The sequence below is a fragment of the Gobio gobio genome (genome assembly GCF_949357685.1).
Source record: "Gobio gobio genome assembly, chromosome: 5".
Lineage (NCBI taxonomy): Eukaryota > Metazoa > Chordata > Actinopteri > Cypriniformes > Gobionidae > Gobio > Gobio gobio.
The window spans coordinates 33,107,320-33,133,147 of record NC_137101.1 but is presented as its reverse complement, the minus strand read 5'-3'; the positions used below and the strand labels follow the sequence as shown (position 1 = coordinate 33,133,147).

The 25,828-nt window shown below is 41.1% G+C and overlaps 1 protein-coding gene across 2 annotated transcripts in view; it reads right to left on the bottom strand.

The window, feature by feature from the left end:
- The window catches only part of ptprb (protein tyrosine phosphatase receptor type b), an 83,886-nt gene that overhangs the window by 50,793 nt on the left and 7,265 nt on the right, over positions 1–25,828 (bottom strand). For both annotated transcript variants that reach the window (XM_079818284.1, XM_079818285.1), the window contains exons 3-9: positions 21,706–21,969; positions 19,567–19,830; positions 17,485–17,754; positions 15,985–16,257; positions 11,133–11,399; positions 7,121–7,381; positions 426–689 (exon numbers count right to left, since the gene is read on the bottom strand). In XM_079818284.1, the coding sequence (XP_079674410.1) occupies positions 426–689; positions 7,121–7,381; positions 11,133–11,399; positions 15,985–16,257; positions 17,485–17,754; positions 19,567–19,830; positions 21,706–21,969 (1,863 nt within the window). The remainder of the gene's footprint in view (positions 1–425; positions 690–7,120; positions 7,382–11,132; positions 11,400–15,984; positions 16,258–17,484; positions 17,755–19,566; positions 19,831–21,705; positions 21,970–25,828) is intronic.

Sequence of the window (25,828 nt, the reverse complement as noted above, 5' to 3'; positions counted from 1 at the left end):
AATAAAGCTTGATAAACAAGCTTTACGGAAACAGTCTAAATTTATTAAGTGCCCTAAAATAAAATACTTGATGAGAAAAACAGTACAAAGAATTAGACTAAATAAAAGATTCAAGTAACAATTACAGGAAAAATCACCAAAGCTCAATTCGTAAACTGAACAGAAGTACAGGCATTAACACCATGATTCATCAAAATATATCAAAGCATTGTGAAGATGTGGTACATAAGAGGTTAAATTAATTGATGTGAAACATGAAAATAGCTTGGTATATCAAAAAACTTTCATTTGATATTGATTCAAAAGTTAAGTGATGTTCACATGACTGATTTGTGTTCAGTGATATTATTGTTAGATTTATTATTTTAATGACAGTTTGGTGCGTATAATAAGGAAAAGAGATGCTAAAACATAACGTCACTCACATGTTCGGCCATGTATAGAGATGGCAGAGTTGTACTGCCCACTCCAAGTGCTGATGGTCACAGTGTAGAGACGTCCTGGAACCAAATCACTGAACAGACACTCACTTTGTGTCTTATTGAGCTTCTGACTTTGAAGATGTGTGCTGTTATACTCGATCGTCACTTCATAATAGTCATAATCCCCAGAGGCATGATTCCAGTAAACCTTCAGAAAGTCATCTCGGGCTGAGTGAATGGCGGTGGGATTCTGGACCGTGGATGGCTCTGAAAGGGGAAATTACACATTAATGACACATCTTTAATGTGATTATAAATTAGTTTTTGGTAAATAAAAGTTGTAGCTTTGTCGTTATCATCTAGCTCTGTTTTATCATATCATAGTTCTAAGTTCTTAAATCATTTGCATTTCACTGCAAAATGAAGGAAATCTTAAGAAATTTGAATTTAACATTTTAACCCATCAGTTGAACTTTACAACTAAACAACTAAAAGGGCATTAATTGTCTTTTGAAGTAGTTTATTTTAGGGAATTTGATAAGTTTAATGTTTTAGGAAGTTTTTTTAAAATGATTATATATAATTATTTTTAGTGCTGTCAAATCGATTAATCGTGATAAATCACATCCAAAATAAAAGTTTGTGTTTACCTAATATATATGTGTGTGTGTACTGTGTATAATAATTATTAATATATACAAATACATACTCATTCATGTATATATTTAAGAAATATTTGCATGTATATATATTTATATTAGAAATATTAGAAATATTTTATATAAACATAACGTCTCGGTTACGTATGTAACCCTCGTTCCCTGAGGAGGGAACGGAGACGTACGTTAGTGACTAACGAATGGGGGTTTTCGCTTAGAAGCCAATTATCTTCGAGTATTCAACAGCGCCCAATGGCAGTGCCAATGCCATGGGCATGCGGAATTTGCATGCGTAACTCCGCCCCACCTCGTGGGTATATAAGGAAGTACGCTGGCAACATCGCATTATGTTACTGCTACAGGAGCCAAGACTGAACTCCGCGTTCCAGGCTGCACAGCTGACGTGGCAGAGGAAACGTACGTCTCCGTTCCCTCCTCAGGGAACGAGGGTTACATACGTAACCGAGACGTTCCCTTTCGTTCAGTCACTACGACGTACGTTAGTGACTAACGAATGGGGGTTCCAATACAACAACGCCACTCAGCCGTCATCCAGTGCCCTGCGTAAGTGTGAGTACCCTGTCGTAAGACTAGTACGGACGAAGGACTCCCACTTATCACAGGAATACCAAGGTACACTGGGAAGCATATCCCAGTGAGGGAATGCCAAGATGCCTACCGAAGGGAGGGCTTAGAGAATACACATATGACCCGCTGAGGGCTGCATATGGAAGATCACTAGGGTACCAGCCGAAGGTGGATTTTTAACCCTAGGGGTGGCAGGGACTTGCCAAGGGAAAGACACCTGCTCACTGAGGAGCCTTACGGTGGAAATACTCGTGTGGGGGTCGCCGGAGGGAACCATGCTTTGAGAGAGCATTTCCCTTCCGCTCTCCACCATAACAGACAAAGAGCTGGTCTGAGGTCCTGAAACACTGCGTCATGTCTACGTAGGCGCGGAGAGCGCGTACTGGACAGAGCAATGCCAAGGCTGGGTCTGCCTCCTCCAAAGGCAGCGCTTGCAGGTTCACCACCTGATCTCGGAACGGAGTGGTAGGAACCTTGGGCACATATCCGGGCCGGGGTCTCAGGATCACGTGAGAGTTAGCCGGCCCGAACTCAAGGCACGCTTCGTCAACCGAAAATGCTTGCAGGTCCCCGACCCTCTTAAGCGAGGCCAATGCGGTCAGCAGAGCCGTCTTCATAGACAAGAACTTAATCTCGGCCGACCGCAAAGGCTCAAAGGGAGGCCTCTGCAGAGCACTTAAGACTACTGAGAGGTCCCAAGAGGGAACGAGAGGAGAGCGAGGAGGATTCAGTCTCCTCGCCCCCCTCAGGAACCTGATGATCAGGTCGTGCTGACTTACCTTTTTGTCCCCCAGGAGATCGTGGTAGGCAGATATTGCGGCCACATATACTTTAAGGGTGGAGGGAGACAGCCTTCGCTCCACCCCCTCCTGGAGAAACGATAGCACGGACCCGATCGGGCATTTCCAGGGGTCTTCTTGGCGGGAAGAGCACCATGTGACGAAGAGGTTCCACTTCAACGCATAGAGGCGTCGCGTAGACTCAGCTCTAGCGGAAGTGATGGTAGCGACCACCGCAGGTGGAAGGCTACTCAAACCTGCCGCGTCCCGTCCAGAAGCCACACGTGGAGCTTCCAGAGCGCTGGACGCGGGTGCCAAAAGGTGCCCCGTCTCTGAGTGAGGAGGTCCGGTCTCAGAGGAATAGGCCAGGGAGGGGCTGTCGCAAGGAGTAAAAGTTCTGGGAACCAGGTCTGGCCGTGCCAATACGGGGCGACCAACATGACCTGCTCCTTGTCCTCCCTGATCTTGCACAGTACCCGTGCAAGAAGGCTCACTGGGGGAAACGCATACTTGCGTAGCCCTGACGGCCAGCTGTGCGCCAGTGCATCCGTGCCGAGGGTGCCCTCGGTCAGGGAATAATACAGGGAGCAATGGGAAGAGTCCTGGGAGGCAAACAGATCTACCTGTGCGTCGCCGAACCGTTCCCATATCAGCTGGACCGTCTGGGGGTGGAGTCTCCACTCTCCGGGGAGAGGCTGAATCCGTGAGAGCTCGTCGGCTGCACAGTTCAGGTCTCCCGGGATGTGGACAGCACGAAGGGACCTCAGGCGCTTCTGACTCCACAAAACGAGATGGCGGGCGAGTTGAGACATACAGTGGGAGCGTAGACCGCCCTGGTGGTTGATGTACGCTACTACGGCCGTGTTGTCTGTCCTGACTAGTACATGTTGACCCCTCAGCAACGCTCGGAAGCGGTGCAGGGCGAACCGTACTGCCAGTAACTCGAGGCAATTGACATGCAGAAGGCGCTGGGGTCCTGTCCAGGAGCCCGCGGCTGCTTGTCCATTGCACATGGCACCCCAGCCCGTGGATGATGCATCTGTTGTCACAACAACATGCCTGGAAGCTTGTTCTAAGGACACTCCGGTCCGTAGAAAACTGAGGTTCGACCACGGGGTGAGTGTCTGTAAGCAGGCCCGAGTCACTTGTACCCGGAGCGTGCCAGACCGCCATGCCCATCTCGGGACTCGATCGCGTAGCCAGTGCTGAAGCGGTCTCATATGAAGCAATCCGAGCGGCGTTACCGCGGCTGCAGATGCCATATGCCCCAGGAGCCTCTGAAATAGTTTCAGTGGAACCGCACTCTTGCCCTCGATTTGTCGAAGGGAAGTCAGCAGAGACTGCGCGTGCGCGCTCGAAAGCTGCGCGCACATGGCGACCGAGTCGATATCCATACCGAGAAAAGAGATCCTCTGCGCGGGGCAAAGTTTGCTCTTCTCCCAGTTGACCCGAAGGCCCAGACGGGCTAGGTGATGGAGCACCAGATCTCTGTGTCCGCAAACCTGCTCTCGAGAGTGACCCAGTATGAGCCAGTCGTCGATGTAATTCAGGATGCGAACCCCGTGCTGCCGAAGGGGCGCAAGGGCTGCCTCGGCAATCTTCGTAAAGACGCGAGGGGACAGAGATAGCCCGAATGGTAGAACTGCGTACTGATATGCCTGCCCCTCGAAAGCAAACTGTAGGAACGGTCTGTGTCGAGGTAAAATGGAGACATGGAAGTAGGCGTCCTTCAGGTCGATCGCTGCAAACCAATCGTGTGGACGAACGCATTCGAAAAGGCGTTTCGCTGTCAACATCTTGAACGGAAACCGGTGAAGGTAACGGTTCAAGACGCGCAGGTCCAGGATTGGCCGTAGCCCACCGGTCTTTTTGGGCACAATGAAATACGGGCTGTAAAACCCGTAATTCATCTCGGCTGGAGGGACAGGTTCGATCGCACCCTTCGCCAGTAGGGTGGCAATCTCCGCTCGCATGACGGGGGCGTTGGCCCCGATCATGGTGGAACGGACTCCCCGGAAGCAGGGAGGAACCTGCGCGAACTGAATCGCGTAGCCGCGCCTGACGGTCCGTGCAACCCAGCGGGACAGCCCTGGAAGCTGAAGCCAGACATCCAGAAACTGCACCAGCGGGGTCATACGGAGTACAGACGTACCCGGTGTGGGCTTGCAGCGATGCAGCGTCACCGGCCCGGACAAGGGAGGCTGTGGGGCGTCCCGGTGCGGGGGCACGGTTGACAGCTGCGTCCTGACAGAGGAGACCAGGGAAGGACGCACGTTCCACTGGGGTCTGCTCTGCCAGGAGGCTGGCGACAGAGTGGGATGCGAGTGGCGGGACCCGTGGGTGGCGCGCACCGTCATCACCGGACTCTGTGGGCTCAGGGATGGGAGTGTTAATTCTTTCTTTGACCAAATTAGGGTGCTGCTGACCCGGGGGCCAGCAGCTGAACAAAGGATTCTCCCCCGGCCCTCCACCGGGGGAAGGAGTGGTCCTGCTACCATCTCCTCGAAAGAATTTCCCATCCCTGAGCCGTCCGTCTCAGGAGCGCCGCTTGGCCTGGCGTTTAGCGGGGCGCGGGGCGGCCTGAGGGGACTTGGACGCCTTCCTACGGCTTCCTCCGCGACCCGGCCCGGGTGAAGGCTGCTGCTTGGACCGGGTGGGAGGGGCGGGAGCCTTAGGAGGGCGTCCTCGGCGTGGAGCAGACTGAGGCGACTGTGCCGGCGGCTGGGTGGAAGCAGCAGCTGGCCGCCGGGGCAGTACGTGTTTGATAGCCTCAGTCTGCTTCTGGGCGATTGAGAAATGTTGGGCAAAGTCCTCAACCGCCCCGCCGAAGAGGCCGGCCTGGGATATGGGGGCATCGAGGAACCGGGTCCGCTCGGTGTCCCGCATATCAGCCAGGTTCAGCCAAAGGTGACGCTTCTGGACCACATTTGTGGACATCACTTGACCCAGGGAGCGTGCGGTCACCTTCGTCGCCCGGAGAGCGAGGTCGGTGGCGGCACGCAGCTCATTTAAGAGCCCCGGATCAACTCCGGCCTCGTGCATGTCCTTGAGGATCCTGGCCTGGTAGACCTGGAGGATCGCCATGGCATGCAGCGAAGCGGCAGCCTGCCCCGCGGCTCTGTGCGATTTCGCCACCAAGGTTGATGTGAATCGACAGGCTTTGGAGGGGTGCTTAGGATCGCCACGCCAGGTTGAAGCGCTCTGAGGACACAGTTGCATCGCAACAGAACGTTCAACTGGAGGGACCCCAGTGTACCCTTTAGCTGCCGCCCCATCGAGGACGGAGAAGGCGGAGGAAGTCGCCGAACGGTCACGGGAAGACAACGGGGACTTCCAGGACCGCGCGAGTTCCTCATGCAGCTCGGGAAAGAAAGGTATTGGAGGCGGGGACTGACTGCTGTCAGCGCGGGCTCCCAAAAACCAATCATCGAGCCTTGAGCGTTCGGGACAGGGTGGAGGGTTCCACTCTATCCCTAGGCTTGCGGCTGCCCGAGACAACATGGCTGTCAGCTCTGGGTCCGACTCGGGCAATGCTGGCGCGCCCGAAGGCGGCAGCACAGCCGAGTCATCATCCTCAGAGGACTCGAGCCCACCTTGTGATGCGGTGATTGACATCGCATCTTCCTCTGGAGCGCCAAACGAGACACGCGGGGGGGCCGGAGCCGGCCCCGCGATCTGCGTCTGAACACTCGCGGGTTGCAGTGTGCAAGACGGGGGTGTGGCCCGAGGCATGAGCGTCGGGGCTTTGTTCCACACCGTAACCGTCAGGTCACCCTGACCACCAGCCGAAGTACTGGGCCTCTGGGACTCAGTAGATCGGGGTGTGGTAGAGGGGACTCTCACTTCTGTACGAAGGTCATGGAGTCTTGACCGCAACACCGCGATGGTCATGTTCCCGCAGTGGGAACATGACTCATCCACAAACGCTGCCTGGGCATGTTGAAAGCCCAAACATACCAGGCAGTGTGTGTGCCCATCAGAGGGAGATAACGACCGACCACACCCAGAAGTACACGGACGAGACATCCTGAAAAGGACGCGTCACGTGTAAGCTCTTTTAGGAGAGGAAGCCTCGCAGAGAACGCCGAAGCGCCCAAGGACCACACACCAGCTGTCTAGCGGACCACTGCGCAGATCAGCAGGCAGGCAGTATGATGATCACTGGAACGCGCCGTAACACCAACGCCTCTGGAAAGCTGTTCGTCTCGAAAAGCTGTCGAAGACTCAGATCAGGCTTGAAGGAGTGAAGAGATCCTCTTGGCTCCAAAGCAGAAACATAATGCGATGTTGCCAGCGTACTTCCTTATATACCCACGAGGTGGGGCGGAGTTACGCATGCAAATTCCGCATGCCCATGGCATTGGCACTGCCATTGGGCGCTGTAGAATACTCGAAGATAATTGGCTTCTAAGCGAAACCCCCCATTCGTTAGTCACTAACGTACGTCGTAGTGACTGAACGAAAGGGAACAATTGTTTCTTAAATATATATTGATTTGACAGCACTAATTATTATATGATTATTATTAATTTGTATCAATGATCATTTTAATTAACCAATTTAATGTTAATAAGAATATGCTGCCGCAGATTTATCCGTAAGACGCAAAAAAATGTACAAGGTGCTACCATCCTGTTAAAAATTACTTTAAACCTAAAGCTATATTTCTTACTTGTTCTCTCCTGTACAAAAGTTTGGTTCCTATAACTGCCGCTGTGTGTGGTGATGGAGATGGTGTACAGTCGACCGGAAACCAGGCTTCTGAACACACACTCTGTGGTTGCTTTAGATGCAGCGAGTGTGTGTACGGTCTTCTCCTGGTCTTTCAACATCACCATGTAATTGTCCACAACTCCCTCTGCTGCCTTCCACGACACATTCAGAAAGTCTGGACCACTGTTAGTGACGGTGAGGTCAGAAACAGCAGCGGGCACTGAAAACCACAGAGTAAATAGATAGTAAACATGTGATAGTAAATATAGATAGTAAAGATAGTAAATATACATGATCAATAGATAGTAAATATATAGTAGATATACATGATCAATAGGATAGACAAATAATGGTGCTCACTTTAGTTTGAAATGCTTCTCAAAATTAATTTTATTTCTTTTTCAAACAAGCAAATCAATGTTTTGTTTAAGCATCCTATAGTCAGACTGTTACACTTTTAGAACTCATAGCTGACACTGTTGATTAAACTTGGAAATGACTTTACTGTAACGACACACCAACACAGTGTAAATGTGTTGTTTCAGTTTCTGAATAACACAGGATTAATAAAGAGAATGTAGAAGAAGTATATATAAGAAAGGAGGGTGCGGGTAAGATGCTGATATAGTGTGGGTAGAAGGGAAAGAATATCGGAAGGTTAAATAAGGATATAGTGAGTTATTGGGATTTAAGGTGAATTGGGGTGAGAACTGGAGGAGCTGAACACGCACCAGTGTTTTTTTGTTTTGTTTTTTTGAGGGGGTTAGTGTTAAGAGGTATAGGAAAATGTTTCTGATCCAAACTACCTGATGACGGCAGTAATGAACTGTTTAATGCGATGAACCAAGGTACAGGAGTTTGTTTAACACAAAACTGAGGAAACAGACAAGCAGCTTGAGGTGAGTGCAGGTAAGTATTAAAATCAAGCGCAGCGTTAGTTCACTCAGGCCATGTAGGCATAGTGCTGCAGTCAGCTGTCAAATCGTTCCAATTACTATTCTCCTATTAGACCGGGGAGATTATATATATATATATATATATATATATATATATATATATATATATATATATATATATATATTACTGCTCGGGAAGTATGCTGAAACTTCTCGCAACCCTCCTTCCCTCCCCACTATAAATATAGGCACATTACTGTCCACCTTTTGGCTGTTGTCTTCTTTTTTTTCAGATTACCAAGGCTTTCAAGCAGAGGTGGGTAGTAACGAATTACATTTACTTCGTTACATTTACTTGAGTAAATTTTTTGGGTAACTTGTACTTTTAGAGTAGATTTAAAGATGGGTACTTTTACTCTTACTCAAGTACATTTCTTGTGAAAAAACTGTACTTTTACTTAGTTACATTCGGTGGCGTTCCTCCGTTACTGTCAAATGGTAATAATTATATTATATATATTAAAATAAGTGAATATGACTTTCGCAAGTCTCGCGAAACGTTGGAGAGGCTGCTTCGCGAGAGGTTGCTACGCATCACCCGCTTATATTAGCGCGCGTTTAGTCGGAAGATGATGGCCGAAGCAGAGGAAGATGTGTGTGAGCTACGGGAGGCAGATTGCCCGTGGCCTCAAGTTCAGTCTATATTCTTTTTGACATCTTGGAGTGAAAACAGTTTCATAATGCGATGCATGTTGTGTGCACCAAAACGAACTGACATCTCTCAGCATACAATAATTCCACCCTGAAAAGAGCGGTAAGTGTCACAATGATGCCTATATTTGAACACTATTAACGGTCATTTTGGTAACTATGGGAAATTTCCCCTTATTATAATACTATTTCACACACTGTCCGAGTGTTTTCCTCATATGCGCTCTTGTGCAAGCAATGAATCGTCCACGTCCACGAACAAACGTTCACATCTTCACATTTACATATCCTTTTCTTCACAAAACGAAACAAATTGAATAGCCTAATGTGACGTCTTGCATTTATACACAAATCCGGACAGACACCTGTCTGAAGTGTAGAAAATACACACAGATAAAAACGGTATTGTATGTTATTCCTACCTAAAGAATAGCCTATATACTTATAAAAATATAAGAACAAAGTATGTTTTAAGAAGAGCTTAGCCCAGCACACCATTAATTTACACTGTTTAACCATTAAACACACACACACACACACACACACACACACACACATATATATATATATATATATATATATATATATATAAACACACACACATACATAATACATACATATATACATATATATATACACATATATATATATACACATATATATATATATATATATATATATATATATATATATATATATATATATATATATATATATATATATATATATATGTATGTATATATATATGTATATAAATGTATATATATATGTATATATATATGTGTATATATATGTGTATATGTATATATATGTATATATATGTATATATGTATGTATTATGTATGTGTGTGTGTTTTTATATATATATATATATGGTTCATTAGCTTACATTAGTTAACATGAACTAATAATGAACTGCACTTATTTATCTTTATGTTAATTTAAACATTTACTAATGCATTATTAAAATATTGTTAACATTAGTCAATGCATTGTGAACTAACATGAATAAACCATGAACAGCTGGATTTTTATGAACTAACGTTGACAAAGATTAACTAATGCTGAACAGAGGTGTTGTTCATGGTTAGTTCATGTTAACTAATACATTAACTAATGTTAACTAATACAACCTTATTGTAAAGTGTTACAGAGAGGTGTGTGAAAGCTCTCCAAGAAGCCTGAAATTCAGGGTTTTCGCTTATCAATCAGATCGAAAGTAACTAGTAACTAACTACTTGAGTAGTTTTCTCATCGAATACTTTTTTACTCTTACTCAAGTAAATATTACGTTTGTTACTTTTACTTTTACTTGAGTAAATATTTCAGTAAGTACTTGTACTTTTACTTGAGTACAGATTTTGGCTACTCTACCCACCTCTGCTTTCAAGTCCTAGCTGTTCTGGACCTCACTGCAGAGGGACACTCATCCTCATAGCCAAGCTACAGTAGATGTCCTGGAATTCACTGCAAGTCTACACATTACCACTGTTTCGCTTTAAAGACATTACTAAAGTGTCTTAATCATCTGTATATCACTCAAGATGATGGTTCCATGGGGGGTTAATGCTAAATCTCTAGTATGTTCTATTAGTTATGGAGCAAGAACCCCCATAAAGAACAATAGTGCCAAATATAACTTGTGTTTCAATAAACTCAAAGTAAGTGTTCCTGGCTGAAACAGTCTTTAGCAAACTTGAATAACATAGGGCTTGAAGCGATCTAATGATCGCTACTGAAATCCACAGGAATGTATGTCAGGTAATCAAAGCCAGTGATAGATAACTCCAGAACAATCTTTTCAAAAAACAGTCAACATAAACCTCAATCTATACTTCAAACTTGAAACTTCCATAAACAGAAATAAAGGTAAGTATCTGCAGGTAAACTCAAAATCCTCAGAGCATTCCAAAAGCGAATATGAATGTGACAATTACATGTTAAATAAATTAAAATGTTTTTACAGAATATTTTCATGTGGTATTTATGGTTTCTAGTGGCTGTAGAGTGTGTAACTGTCCTCCATTGTTTGGGCCACTTCAAAAGAGTTCATTAAACACTAGCTGAAAATAGAAAGAGCATTTGAGCCCAGCAGGATGTGTTTATGACCTGCTTCTTTTATGCAGAGCTTCCTGAAATTCCATAAATGCCCTTTGTGTTGAACTGTGAATAGTTTTGCAGAGATGGTGTTGTGAATTTGACGTGGGAAAATAGTTACTGGAAAAAAAAGATGGTCAAAAAATATATGAGGAAATATAAGTAAATAAAATGTATAAAAAAATATTTATAAATACATTTTATAATCTACATTAGCAGTTTACTTTATATAATGCATATTTTGCATACTTTCACGCAGAATGTTACCTGTACGGCATTCAGCCTCGGCTAGTTTGGAGGTCTGTGATCCGCTGACAGTGGTAACCATTAACTTGTGTAAAGCACCGGGTCTGAGGAATGGGAGCAGGGTGGAGGTTGTGTTTGTTGAAACAGAAACGTTGTGCACCATCTGTTCGACCTGTAACAGCAGCAAGTGGTAGAAATCCAGATCCCCAAGTGGTTTCTCCCAACTTGCAGTCAGACTGTCTGTATGTCCCTTGTTACTTAGTTTCAGATGATTCACCTTTAAAGGCACTGAGAACACACCATTTGATAACAATCAGATTCTTTAAATATTTTATTTCCTTTAATAATATAAAAACACAGTTCTGTTTAACATTTGTTAATGCATTGAAAATGAAAGTTTTTATTAATAAGTTTATTCTGATTTTTAAAAAATAATAATAATTGATGTTAGTTTGTGCATGGAAAATGTCTTAACACAATTTTCCAAAGAAGAAAAAGCTAGAAAATCATCAGTTTCATCAGACATGATAACCTAGACCCTCAGAAAATTAACACGGTTCTTACTTCTTGTAACGCCACACCAGCAGAGGGAGCCCTCGCCTGAGTACTGACAATGTGCCACTCCCTCTGTTTCTACTATCATTTCCTGTTTGACAGTATTTAGGAAGAGACTGTTGCTGCGTCGCAATTCTCATACTATCCGTACTAAATAGTATTCGAAAAAAGAATGAATATGTCCCAAATCGTAGTATGTTGAAAAGAGTATTCCAAAGATTCCTGGATGGTCTACTATTTCCGGTCAGAATTCGAAGTGCAGATCAATGCGCACTCTAACGGCTAATATTGCCCACAACCCATTGTGAGATGGACGAGGATTCGATTAGAACTACAAACACGGATAAAAAGTGTTAAAAAAACTACAAACATGACAGTTATGCGAGTCTGGCGGTTAAGTCGAGAGGGTTAGATAAAGGGGTTTGAGTGAGCAATTATCAGTATTTAACCTGGCGAAAAGATATTTATTCAATATTATCCACATTATATTTTACCTGCAGCAGCATTGAGAACTTTTGTAATGATACGTTTGGCCATTAACTTTTAAATGGATCATTATATTTAAACTGCAAACACATGAGGGGTGTCTCTGCATTAAAGACCCACGAATGGTAGATCAACGTGCTACTACATTTCTCTCCGATATGGTAGGAAATTAAATTGAATGTGGAGGATTTGAACTGTGACGATGATTGACAGGGCAGTTTAAACGGTGACGGGATGCACGTAACTAAGCGACAGAGTCCGTTAAAGATGACAAAGTAGTATGTCCCAAAGCTTGCATACTCTTCTGCTACACACTCAAAAGTATGTACTTTTCTTCACAAAAAGAGTGCATACTTTTAGGTCGTAGTATAAGTAGGCTAATTGGGACGCAGCATGTGTGGTTGCTCCTTGTGAAGTATTGCCAGTTCATCTGCCTTACCAAGCGTTCATTGAGTTTTCTCTCTGATTGCCTTGTGTATGATTCTGCCTGATTTCCTGACTTGCGTTTGTTGGATTTTCCCTTTGCATTAGTAGCCTGATTTGGATTGACGACTGTAGCCTGATTTGGATTGACGACTAATTGACGACTGGATTCCGCAAATGGTTTTCAAATGCCGCCTCAGCCTCGTCGTTACAGAATACTTCACCACAACTGAGTCCAGCAGAAGTTTCAAACCTGCAAGCGGCTTTCAACTATCAAAGTGAAATTTTAAAGGGCTACCAAGACCAACTTGCTAAACTCCAGTCAGTCAATGAACACTTGACTTGTTACATCCAGTCTCTTCATCAGACGGTAAGCTTTGCATTACCTGATAAATTTGATGGATCTGCAGAGCAATGTAGAGGCTTTATGCGTCAAGTAAAAATTAAATTTGATAACCAGGAAGACAAGTTTGTGTCTGATGGGAATAAATGCACTTTCTTGATGACATTATCTGGCAAAGCTTTTGACTGGGCTGCGGCAGTTTGGGACACAGATGTACGATTTAGAACATCTTTTGATTATTTCATCCAACAACTACAAGAAGTGTTTGGATATCCTGCTGGGGGCAAGGATATTTCCACACAGATTCTCCAAATGTCACAGGATAACCATACTGCTGCTGATTATGCCATCATGTTCAGAACACTCGCTGCTCAGAGTGGGTGGAATGATGTTTCACTAAAAGCTGTGTTTCAACAGAGCCTCAACCCTGATCTGCAGACAGAGCTGGCTTGTAAAGGGGAGAACTTGTAATTTTCTGACTTTGTGACTCTCACCATAAAAATTGATAATCTGCTGAGACGAGCCCCGAAACAAAGGAATGTGAGAGGATCTCAGAACTTTTCACCTGCCGTCTCGCAACCGATGTCAACACCAACCACCAAACCAGGTGACGAACCAATATAATTAGGTCTGTCTAAACTTTCTGTCACAGAATGGCCACAACCATCCACTGTGAAGGAGCTTCAAAGGTTTCCGGGCTTTGCCAACTTTTATAGGCGTTTCATCAGAAACTACAGTATGATTGCTTCCCCTCTGACATCCCTCCTGAACGGGAAGCCTTCGAAGTTGAAATGGACTGAGGAGGCAAGCCAAGCATACCGGACTTTGAAGGAAAAGTTTACGACAGCCCCTATCTTGAAACATCCTGACCCCAATCTTCCATTTGCGGTAGAGGTAGATGCTTCAGACTGTGGAATCGGAGCTGTACTCTCCCAACACCATGGCCAACCCGGTAAACTGTACCCATACGCATTCTTCTCAAGAAAGTTAACTGCAGCTGAAAGGGACTATGATGTTGGGAACAAAGAACTCTTGTCCATGAAAGCAGCCATCGAAGAATGGAGACACTGGTTAGAAGGAGCAATCCACCCCTTTCAGGTAATAACTGACCATAAGAATCTAGAATACATAAAGAGTGCCAAACGACTCAACCCATGGCAGGCTCGCTGGTCCTTGTTTTTCACACGGTTTCAGTTTACGGTGATATATCGTCCAGGCAGTAAGAACAGCAAGGCAGATGCCCTATCTAGGCAGTATGATCTCCCCATTGAAAGCCTCACACCAGAATGCATCCTCCCACCTTCAATTGTCATCGCTCCTGTCACCTGGGACATAATGGAGGATATACAAAGTGAACTTGTATACAAGATATACAAGATACAGGATATACAAGAGCCAGCACCAGACAACTGCCCTCATGACAAAAAGTATGTTCCACAAAATCTACGTCAGTAACGCAATGGGTCTACACTTCTCTCAGCTCTGGCCATCCAGGCATATCCCGCACTCTTCACTTACTGAAAAACTCATTCTGGTGGCCCTCCATGACCAAGGATGTCACTACATGCGTCAAAGCCTGTCAAGTCTGTGCCCAATCTAAGACCCCCAAGGAATTACCTTCTGGCCTCCTCCAAACACTACCTATCCCACAGCGTCCTTTTTCCCATCTTTCTATTGATTTTGTAACAGACCTGCCTCTCTCCAACAGTTTCACTGCTATCTTAGTCATAATTGACCGTTTCTCCAAATCCTGTTGTCTGGTTGCTCTAAAACGACTTCCCACAAGCCATGGAGACTGCACAAGCACTGTTTCATCAAGTCAGTGCTTCAGTGCATCAAGTCAGTATTGTCAGTGATAGAGGAACTCAGTTCACGTCCCAAGTTTGGAGAGCTTTCTGTAAACATCTAGACATCAATATAAGCCTCACATTAGGATATCACCCTCAGGCAAATGGACAAGTCGAACGATTAAACCAAGAAATTGGTAGATACCTTAGATCATATTGTAGCCGAGATCAACACCGCTGGTCTGAATTCCTGCCATGGCCCGAATATGCACAAAATTCATTGACTCACTCTGCCATTGGCCAGACCCCCTTCCAGTGCGTCCTTGGGTATCAGCCCCCTTTGTTCCCGTGGTCTGGCGAACCCTCATCGGTCCCTGCGGTGGACGCTTGGATCCGGCGTAGTGAGAGGGTGTGGGACAGTGCACACGTCCATCTCCAGAGAGCCATGAGAGTACAGGAACTCCAGGCCAACAAACGACGTCGCCCACATCCTCCCTACCAAGCAGGGCAGTGGGTCTGGCTTTCTACGAGGGACCTCAAATTGCAGCTACCAAGCAGGAAGCTCAGTCCAAGGTATGTTGGTCCTTTAAAAATTCTAAGAAGAATAAATGAGGTCACATACCAGTTGGAGCTTCCTGCTAACTATCATATCTCTCCATCCTTTCATGTTTCGCTACTCAAACCGGTCCACCCGGAGGCTGACCCCGGCGCTTAGGCTCAAGAGCCGCCACCACTACTGGATGTGGAGGGAACTCCAGCTTACAAGGTTAATGAGTTACTGGACTCAAGACGGAGAGGGGGTCAGCTTCAATACTTGGTGGACTGGGAAGGCTACGGACCTGAGGAGAGGTCGTGGGTAGCCACCCATGTCATCCTGGATCCCTTTCTCATTGAGGATTTTTCATCGTGCCAGACCCAATCGACCAGCTCATTCATTGAGTTTTCTGTCTGATTGCCTTGTGTATGATTCTGCCTGATTTCCTGACTTACGTTTGTTGGATTTTGACTTTGCATTGGTAGCTTGATTTGGATTGACGACTGTGTTTGGACATTCTGCTTGCTTACTCACTTCTGCCTTTTGGATCTATCTTGTGTATGTTAACTGATTGGACTGCTATTGTGGTGCCTGGCCTAACGTTTCTGTCTCTTAAACGTACTATTAATAAACTTCTGCAAATGGATTCAAATGCAGCCTCAGCCTCGTTGTTACACTTCTAGACTATTAAACTAGGAAAAAAAAAATATTAATCTTTCTTAGAAAATGACAAGATAACCTTACATGTTCTTCCCTTTAGTGAAGCAGAACTATGAATGTTCTTTGTCATGGTGGTTACAGTAATGTCGTACAGGCGACCAGGCGTGAGGACATTAAAGGTGCACTCTCTCATGTCACGGGTCAAGTTGCGCGTCTGAATAACTGTAGACGTGTTGCTTTGGAAAAGCTGAATGATGTAGCCATTACGGGATGATGAGCCAGAGGCGTGAGTCCACAGAGCGCTTAGGGAGGTCTCATCTGAGTGACGGATGTGCAGTTGAGATACTGGTGGAAGACCTGAAAAGACAAATACCAATAGCAAAAGAAAGATGTTACATAACCTAAAATACAAAATGTAAGAATTTAAGATTTTTTTTAAATAAAGCAGTTAAGATAATAATGCTATAAAACCACTTAAATTTATTCTTCCATTATTATTTTTTTTCTCCATACAGTTGTTTCAGGGTTTACCTTGTTACATTGTCATGAACCCTTTTCACAGACTGTGATGATGCATTTCCACATTAATCAACATTGCAAATATAGTAAAGTTTAAATAATTAAAAAAGCAAACCAAAAAAAACATTTTAATGCTATAATTTGTGTTCTATTACCTTGGCAGTAAATTGCAAAAATACAAAAACAAATTAGCGCTGCTGTGGGGGTGTTTCTAATACAATGACTGAGGGAGTGACATAAAATTTGACATCCTTCTCTTTTCTGACTGCTGTGATCAATCTCTCTGTATTGTCCCTCTTATGGAAAGTCGTGGAAACATCATGGATTGTTTTATTTTGCTATTGGAGCAAACGGGAACACAAAAATTATACCACTATAGAACTAACTATGACGACTTCCGCTTCTGACACACACGAAAATGTGAAAAAGTGTCCATTGTAAAATTGGATATAAATTTACACAGAAAAGGTTAATGAGTGATATTTTCACACTAAAATCATGCATATTGTTTATGTTTGAATTTTTCACGCTTGGTCCCCATTTACTTCCTTTGTAAGTGCTTCACTGTAAACCAGATTTCTGGGTTGTTTTTTTTATGCCACAAATTCTGTTGACTGAACGTTACTAGTACTGAACCTAGAATATTGTTTTTACATCTCTCTAAAAACTTTTCAGACTGCCAAAATTGTACATATTTTTACAAAATGTAAAAAAATATATATGTTATGTGATGAGGTAAATATTTTGTGCTTTGCATCATTTTGACAGAAAATAAATATTGCCACCTTCTGAAAAAGAGTGAATTTGCATTTTCCTTCATTTTGCTATTTCTTTTGCATTGATCTGAACAAAAAAAATCGAATGTGAGTATTGCATATTGTCTTAGTGCGAATGGGATTTAAGACATAGTCCTGAAATTCAGGGGTTTTAAGGGGCATGCATAGCAGTACAAATATATTAAAATTAATTATAATGAATAGTAAGTTATTTTAAAACAGGTTTAATGTGTCTTCTCCTTGTATTTTAGATAATTTATAGTTATTGAGAGTATTGACAAATGGTTACCTATTTCCCCCTGGTAGTAGACAGTATTAGCCAGGCTTCCCTTTTCTACACTGATTGCCATGCTGTACAGTCTGCCAGGCTGCAGATGTAACCCTGACAAGAGTATTTGCTTTGCTGTCCTGTCCACAGTTTGGTTAACCAGGATTTCACTTCCATTTGACAGAACCACACGGATGTGCTCCCATTCTCCAGGAGGGGGAGTCCAGGTGATCTTTAGCACGCCACGATCAGACAGATTCTCCATCACCAGATCTGACACCTTCCCTGGTTCTAATAGGAAAAAACAAATAATACAATGTAACTACTAGCTATATAATAAATAGTTAGTATACTTGTATAATAATAATAATAATAATAATAATAATAATAATAATATAAAATTAAATAATTAGATTAATTATATTAAGAAGAGGCCTTTAAAAAATCCTTAGGGGCTGTTTATACAACACTGTATAAACAACACGGGAAACCTTTTATGCATTTTGGGTGTTCATTTACATGACAACGGCATTTTGGGGGCCCGCAAACTTTTGAAAATGGGTTTCAAAGAGCACATTTTTGAAACCGATACCATTATCGTCTCTACAATAACTCAAATTTGTGTAAATGGTGATGTAATGTTCATGCGTAGTGCATGTTCAGTCTATTAGGTGCAATGTTTCTTTACAAAGTGACATTGCCAACTACTGTCTCAGACTAGTGTTTAGGAGTCTTCTAAATTTGGGAGATTCCTGCAGGTTGTCACAACACAAGCAGAAAAGGCTCAATATACTCACAGCAAAGTTCTTTACGTCAACGATATCTACGTCAAAGAGGGAGGAGCCTCAGAGCCACACTTACCTATTAAGCAATTGCCACAGACCAATGGTAGTTTCGACAGTGTTTACAAGCCAGATTGAACTTTTCTGGAAAGTACACCATGCTGAACATTGTGGGTGTGTGTTAGAAGGTCTATTGTTTTTGTTAATCAAATGAAATTTGTTTGACTTTTAAAGAAATTAGTTGGTTAAGTTTAAATCATCAGTATGCACGCTTCCCAACAACACGTCTCACAATGATTATGTATTAGGTAGGTGGGCAGAGAGTAGTCTTTTGTGGCTGTTTGAATGCATTAACCGCATGGTCGTCTACACTACGAAAGCAGTCTGGTTAATTTGCGATTTCCATTTACCTCTGGAAGTGGTCAAGTTGACAAGCTCAAAACGTTTTAGACCCTGTTTACACCCGTAAACCTAAGTATAACAGTGTTATCCACTACACTAACTTAATAATCTTAAAAAATATATTAAATTAATTAAAGTCAACCAGCACAAGATATATTTCCCTATGCAGTGTGCCTCCCCAAAAATTTAAAGATATTTATGAATTAAAGATTCACTATTATCTCTTTCCCCATCAAACACGGAATTTTCCTTTATTTGTGGGAAAATGCTTCCCTGCCAAACACGGCATTTTCCATGTTTCCGTGTTTTCACTGTTATACGCTATGGGGCGCTATTACGCATCTTCTGAATGAGTACAGAATCTCCTGATCAAAACACAGATGAAGAAAATGCAAAAAACAATCGATCGTATGTAAGCAGATGCATATGTAAAATAACGTGATCATCAACATTAAACATCATATAAATCAAAACTGCCTAATGTTACCGGATGAAATGTCGACCACGGGACGAGTTATAGGACTGTGCAAGCATTAGGGGGGTTGATGGATTCAATCTACTCCATCTCATTCTGAATCTGATCTGGATGTAGTATTTGACAAAAATTTGATTTTCTCAGCTTTTTGTTCAAAATGTGTTTTTTTTAAATGAAACTTATCCATATTTAAGCGTTGATAAAAAAGGAATGCATGAAGCTTTTTGTTTAAAAGCAGAGGGTCTGTTCTTTCTTTTGATATATTGCATGCTCCGATATTCATACAACAAAATATTCTATGGGCCATTACATTTTTGTGAAAATGATCAAAAACCCTGGCAGTGGCTGGCAACTTAAAAAAGATTCAACAGTTATTCAAGAGTTATTGAAGAAATGTCATGTACACCACAAAGTTAACTGATTTATCCAACAACTTGTACTAACCAGTTATTCCTGTGATCCATGTCTTATTAGAAAGTGTTCCACTCCTGGTGCTGACTGACACCTGGTAGGTCTTTCCAGGACTCAGATTGTCAAACATCACATCTGTACTATCAGGGGACAGGGCATTCTGAATAGAGTTTGAACCAGGTATTATCAGACTGACAAGGTAATTGTCCACATCACCAGAGGCTTTGTCCCACAGAACCATGAGGGTGTTTTGGTTGCCATTGCCAACCACTCGAAGGTTAGAGACAGCAGCTGGTACTGTACAGAAAGAGGGAGAGGGATAGTCACATTACGCACTAAAGTTGTTAAAATGCCTTCTGTTTAAAGTACAAAAAAGTTTGTCTTCATCAAGGTTATTATAGTTTTAGGGTTTTAATTTAGTTTTGATTTGATTTTTTTGTTTGTTTCAAATTATTTATTTAGTTTCGTTTCAGTTATTTTACCAAGTATGTTTGTTGGTGGTGTAGTTTCAGTTTTAATTTTTATTTTAGTCTATCAGTAATTTTTATTCAGTATAACTTTGTATTTTATTTGTATTTTATAAAACCTTTGTGTATTGTTGGGTAAATTAATCCTTATTTAGTCCAGATTATACACAAATCTGGTGTAGTGTATTGCTATTGACATGCAACATACAGCTAATATTGAATAGGCTTTATGCCGGACGTCACATGTACAAACAGGAAAACAGGTCTCATTGCATCCGCTTGCCGGAGAAAGTGTTAACGGCAATATGAATTTACTGTGATAACTATGGACTTTTAAGGTAATCAGCTAACCTAGCTACAGTAGTTCTTTTTATTGTTGCTGTTTTATTCCATTTAAATATCTAAATGTTAGTGGGAAGAAGAAAAAAACTAAACTTTTAGATATCAGTCTGCATATGCGATGAACATTGGTTATGCTCATGTTTGCTTGCTCCTTTGAAGGAGGCTCTATAAAACAGCTCTATATTTAATGAAGCACATGCAAAAGACGAAGCGATGAGACCTGTTTTACAGAATACGGAAGTTTGTTGCGCATAATACCAATATTTTAATTCTGAATTGTGGACTTGCTTACTTGATATTTAAAATGTTATGATAGAGCACTAATGTATTTTTGCAAATATTTAACCATTTAAAGGGATACTTCACCCAAAAATTTAATTTTTAACATGTATGAATTTCTTTTGTGGAACACAAAAAAGGTTAATATGTCTCACATTTTAAAAACATAGGAGAATTTACTCAACATTTATTAAAGAACTGATGCGATCATTTGCTAATCTTTGATATCTTTTGTAACACTGTATTTAATTTTTTGTTCAGTCTTTTATTTTGTTTAACTGTCTTTTGTATATTCTTCAAATTATTTGGTTTTATTCTAATTAAAAATATGTAGTACAACTGAACCTGAACACATTAGACACACAAAACAATAATTTTAACAAACAGTACATTAGTTAACCAAGACGTGCTGGTGTAATACCCAATAAAAAAAGAAAAGAAAAGAAAAAACGTAGTAATATAATGTTTTTATTTATATATATATATATATATATATATATATATATATATATAGTATAGTATGTTTAAAATTTTGCTGTCAGGATGCCTTGTTCAGACTGCGAGTCAAATCTGATTTTTTTGCATATGAGATCAAAAGATTTATCAAGTGTGAACGGCAAAACGTGAAATGTGATTTTAAAAACAGATTGTCATGTTGTAAATAAGACAACAGATCTGTATTGCAAATCCCTCCATGTTCCGGTTGTTGTTATTGGCATATGCCTACCAACGCAACGTCATTGCCATAGAAAACAATGCAGACATTTTGAGAGAGAGAAAAAAAAGAGAGCGGCATGAACACACAAAACAATTGTGGTACACATTGTGGACAGTCAATAATGTTAGATCAGATTCCAATTGGATACTTTCATATGACTGAGACAGCATGACATAATGTGACATAACAGAAGTAGACAAAGGTGACATTTCAGTGCTCAAAACAGGAAAGGGTGTTAACATATCTGCTTAAAATACAGCAGAGGAATTCATAAAGGCACATATATATGAGCACAGTATCTGCATTGTCAAACAAATTTGTTCATATGTTATTTAATTTATTACTTGATGATCCAATACAAAATACCTGTTTGTGCTTGTCTAGATGCTGAATTCTGAAGCTCTCCAACCTCTGCGATAATAGTGATGTTGTAGAGTCGTCCAGAAATAAGCCCTTTTATTGTATAAGAGGTGGTCGTGTTTGCAACTGTTGCGTTCCAGATTGAACCTATGCCATTGCTGTCTATGAGCATGATTCGATATCCCTCTGTTTTTCCTGGACCAGGCTGCCATGACACTTCCAGGCTGTTCACATCCCCAGAAACCCAGAGATTTTCCACTGCTGTAGGTCCTAACCAAAAGACATAAAAATGCAGTCAACCATGTAGAAAACCAATAAAATGTATAATTATAATTAAATGCATTAAAATGTGTCAATCTGTCTGTGGTAGACTCAGTTCATGCAATGTGTGTGTGTGTGTGTGTGTGTGTGTGTGTGTGTGTGTATGCATATAAGAGAGAGAGAGAGAGAGAGAGACATTTAAATGTATTGTAATGAAGTGAAGTAATATTTATACTTTAAATCTTGCATACACAGTGCTAAACAGGTTCTACATACCAAATAGACACAAAATCACTTTGGTCAGTTTTGTAGCCTCAGACAGATGTTATCATAACAGTCCTTATAATATGTTGGTGCTCTCATGTGAGAACTCTGTTACGCAGAAAGGAAAGGTGTGGACACAGCGGGTCCTGCTGTGAATTATTCTCAGTGAAAGCGCAGCGGAATGTCTAACAACCTATATGTGAAAACACGATAGCGCTGCTCTTTGCTTTTTTAAGAAAGCTCTTCCTGATGAGGTTTTGTTGAAAAGGTATTGTGAGAGAACAGGATAATAAACCTTTAGGGTTAAAGGTCACATTCAGACAACCTCTTCTAATTACTTTTTTCAGTCTCTTTCTCCTTGAGAACCATATGTGGGTGTATCATAGATTTTTTCATTAACACATATGTTTTACCCATTTTAATAGTCATTGTTCAAGACTAAATTTTATCCCATTTTTTAATGATCCAACTAATAATATGCAATATTAAATAACTAAAATAGAAAATGAAAATAACACCCCACCCGTTGTCTTTTGTTTTAATCACAGAAATCTGTACAGCTTCTGTCCAGTATGCCTGAAGATATTTATATGCAGATTTACAGCTACATATTTCTTAAGAAAGCTAACTAACTTCATGTTTCTTAGCCATTTTGGGCCAGATTTTTCTAAACAGGGCAAATTAGCTTGAGAGCGCAATTCCAACGCTGGTGGAAGTGGAAAGTTCTGTGTGTGATCTACTGACGACGTGAAAATTAAAGAACACAGAGGCAGCCTGATAATTTCCATAATGACCAATGCAATCTACCAAGAGTAGTGCAAATTAGCGTCTGGTTTAAGACATGCTTTTTTGGGCAGTAAATAATGGAACAAATACCAATTAAATTGACTAGCGTAAACCTTAGTAAATCACCTTGTATGATTAATTTAAATACTCTCCTCCCCTAAATTGTGATTCTGAAAGGGAAACTCTTGCAAATGCGTATGCAATATGGTCAGCTGCAAAAATAATACAGGCATACAGTAGTTTTTTTAACGCCAAAAGAGGGTTTGCGCTGGCACAAGCTTTTAGTAAATCTGCACCTTTGCCATTGCCAATTACTTAGTGTCACAGTAGCATTTTGTATGCAATTTTTACTTATTGTAATTTTTTAATGCAATTCTAAGTATAACCTAAGTGTCCAAATGTACATTATATAATTGTCACTGTAATCAGTCTGACCTCTGAGAGTTAATGAGTCTTTGTATATATTGGAACAAAAGAACAATGAGCCGGATGGGAGGGGGAGAACAGTCTGAAAGAAATGACCTACAGTCAAACTCCTGTTTTGGATTTTAGCCCAGACACGTATGCACGGCACATTATCAGCACAATCCAACCTTTCCTCATATTTAGAGAAGCTTTTGACACTTAGCCATTGGGATTTACCCAGCACATATAGTTCTAGATTTACATAATCTGTGTACACACAGTTTAAAGTTCTTTTACATAGCATCAGTGAAATGTCCAAAATATTATTGTTCATTGTTGTTTTCTGTTTAATCAAAATTTGATTAAAACATCCGATATATTTGACAACAGATAACCATAAGCACTGAAATTGAGTGAGATATTCCTTTTTAGACAATAAACTAGTTCAATAAATAAGAAGTTGATATTGAGTTACTTACATTTTAGACAGAATATTGCCTATATTTGCTTCACCAATGAAAATAGTTCCAAGATTCAGTTACTTAGTGATATCTATTCCACCTTATCCTGTTAAGCTGCATCCCCACTTTGGGGCTCACAGCTGAAAACGACCTACCTGAATTAAAACAATTATAGCTCCTGAGAACAGTGTGCTACAGGCACAATTAAGGTATCTTTGGAAAGAAGACACTTGGGACTCTAATAAAAAGCAATCAGAGTTGATATTTCTCAAACAGATAAAAAATTATAATAGTTGAAATGCCTCAAAAATTATTTGCACTACACAGAATGTTGTATTATTTCATGTAAAAATATATGAAAATAGACCTGGAGGAATCCAGTTCAGTTATGGATTGAAAGCCACACGACTTATCAGTTTATATTTCAAGTTTGAGGAAGATATAATGAAAAATGTGGTTCCTGCAAGCTTTTTTCCAAGACTATGTCTGTTCCATTTCTCCCTCCGCCTGCTTGAGGCACATCCCCAGAAATGACATCTCCCAACTAAAACAATTGCAGTTGCTAAACAATTTGCACTACATGCACAATTTAGACATCTTTAAAAAGAAAACACTTTAGAGTTTATTACCCAAACATTAAAGTAGAAAAAAACTTAGAAAGACAAACAGTTATAGAAGTTGAAGTGTCTTGAAGATGATTTGTGCTACAATGAACACTTTATTATTTGATGTAAAAATATATGAAAATAAGCCTGGAGGAATCCAGTTAGTTAATGAATTGAAAGGCACAAGTCTCATCAGTTTATATTTAAAATTAGACGAAGATATCATGAAAAATGGGGTTCCTGCATGCTTTTTTCTAAGAATATGTCCAGGTGCCAAGAAACCTACAGGAGACTTGATAACTAATGTTATGAAGTGTACTGCAAGCTGTTTTAGCCATCATATATGATGCTTGAATGCTTTTTCAACTATAAAATAATAGGCAGAACCATAAGACTTTGTATAAGTGATTTATTTGTACAACAGAACTTATAAAAATATAATAAAAATGAAATATTAATAAAAAAGAGCTAAACTTCTTTGCAACTGAAAATACAACAAGTAATATAAGTATAATAACTATAAATATAACTAGTAATATAAATAACAATATAATATAAATATATAGCTATAAAAACACACACAATTTGCAAATGTAAAAAAAAACACATTTACTGGCCTTTTACTGGCCGATTCAGGTCTACAACAGCAAGTGCAGATCTTGAAGAATCTGAAAGCTTCCTTCGCTTTTCTGCTGGTTGGCTGGTGCTTGGATGCCATAGCTCATCTGAAGACTCAACCTGATGCCTGTAGAATGGCAAGGAAAGGAAAGAGAATTAGCACTGCATGTATTATTTCTGTATAGTTTGCCCATTCAATCAACAATCACACTGTCATCATTCACTCTAATTACAGGCCATACCATGAACAATGAAACTGATGGGCAGTCGGTTAGACAGCATTCATATTGACGGCCACCTATACATTCTCACACAGCCCAAGCATCAATCTAACGGCCGGCTATACAGTGAGCATTCATATTGACGGCGGCCCATACATTCTCACACAGTCCTTCAATCAATCTAATGGCCGGTGATACAGTGAGCATTCATATTGATGGCCAGACATAAAATCAACAATCACACAGATGGTCGGCCGTCCAGAACTTTTCTTTTTTCGTCAATTTGTTTTTGTAGCACAGGGGAAAAAATGCATTTTATATATTATATATATATATATATATATATATTTTTTTTTTTCCTGTGTGTGCTAGAAAAAATGCTAAATATCAGTATATGTATAATCTATACTGGTATATTGCCATTTTTCTAGCACACAGAAAAACATAAAATAAATACAGTCTCAATATATATATATAATATATATATATATATATATATATATATATA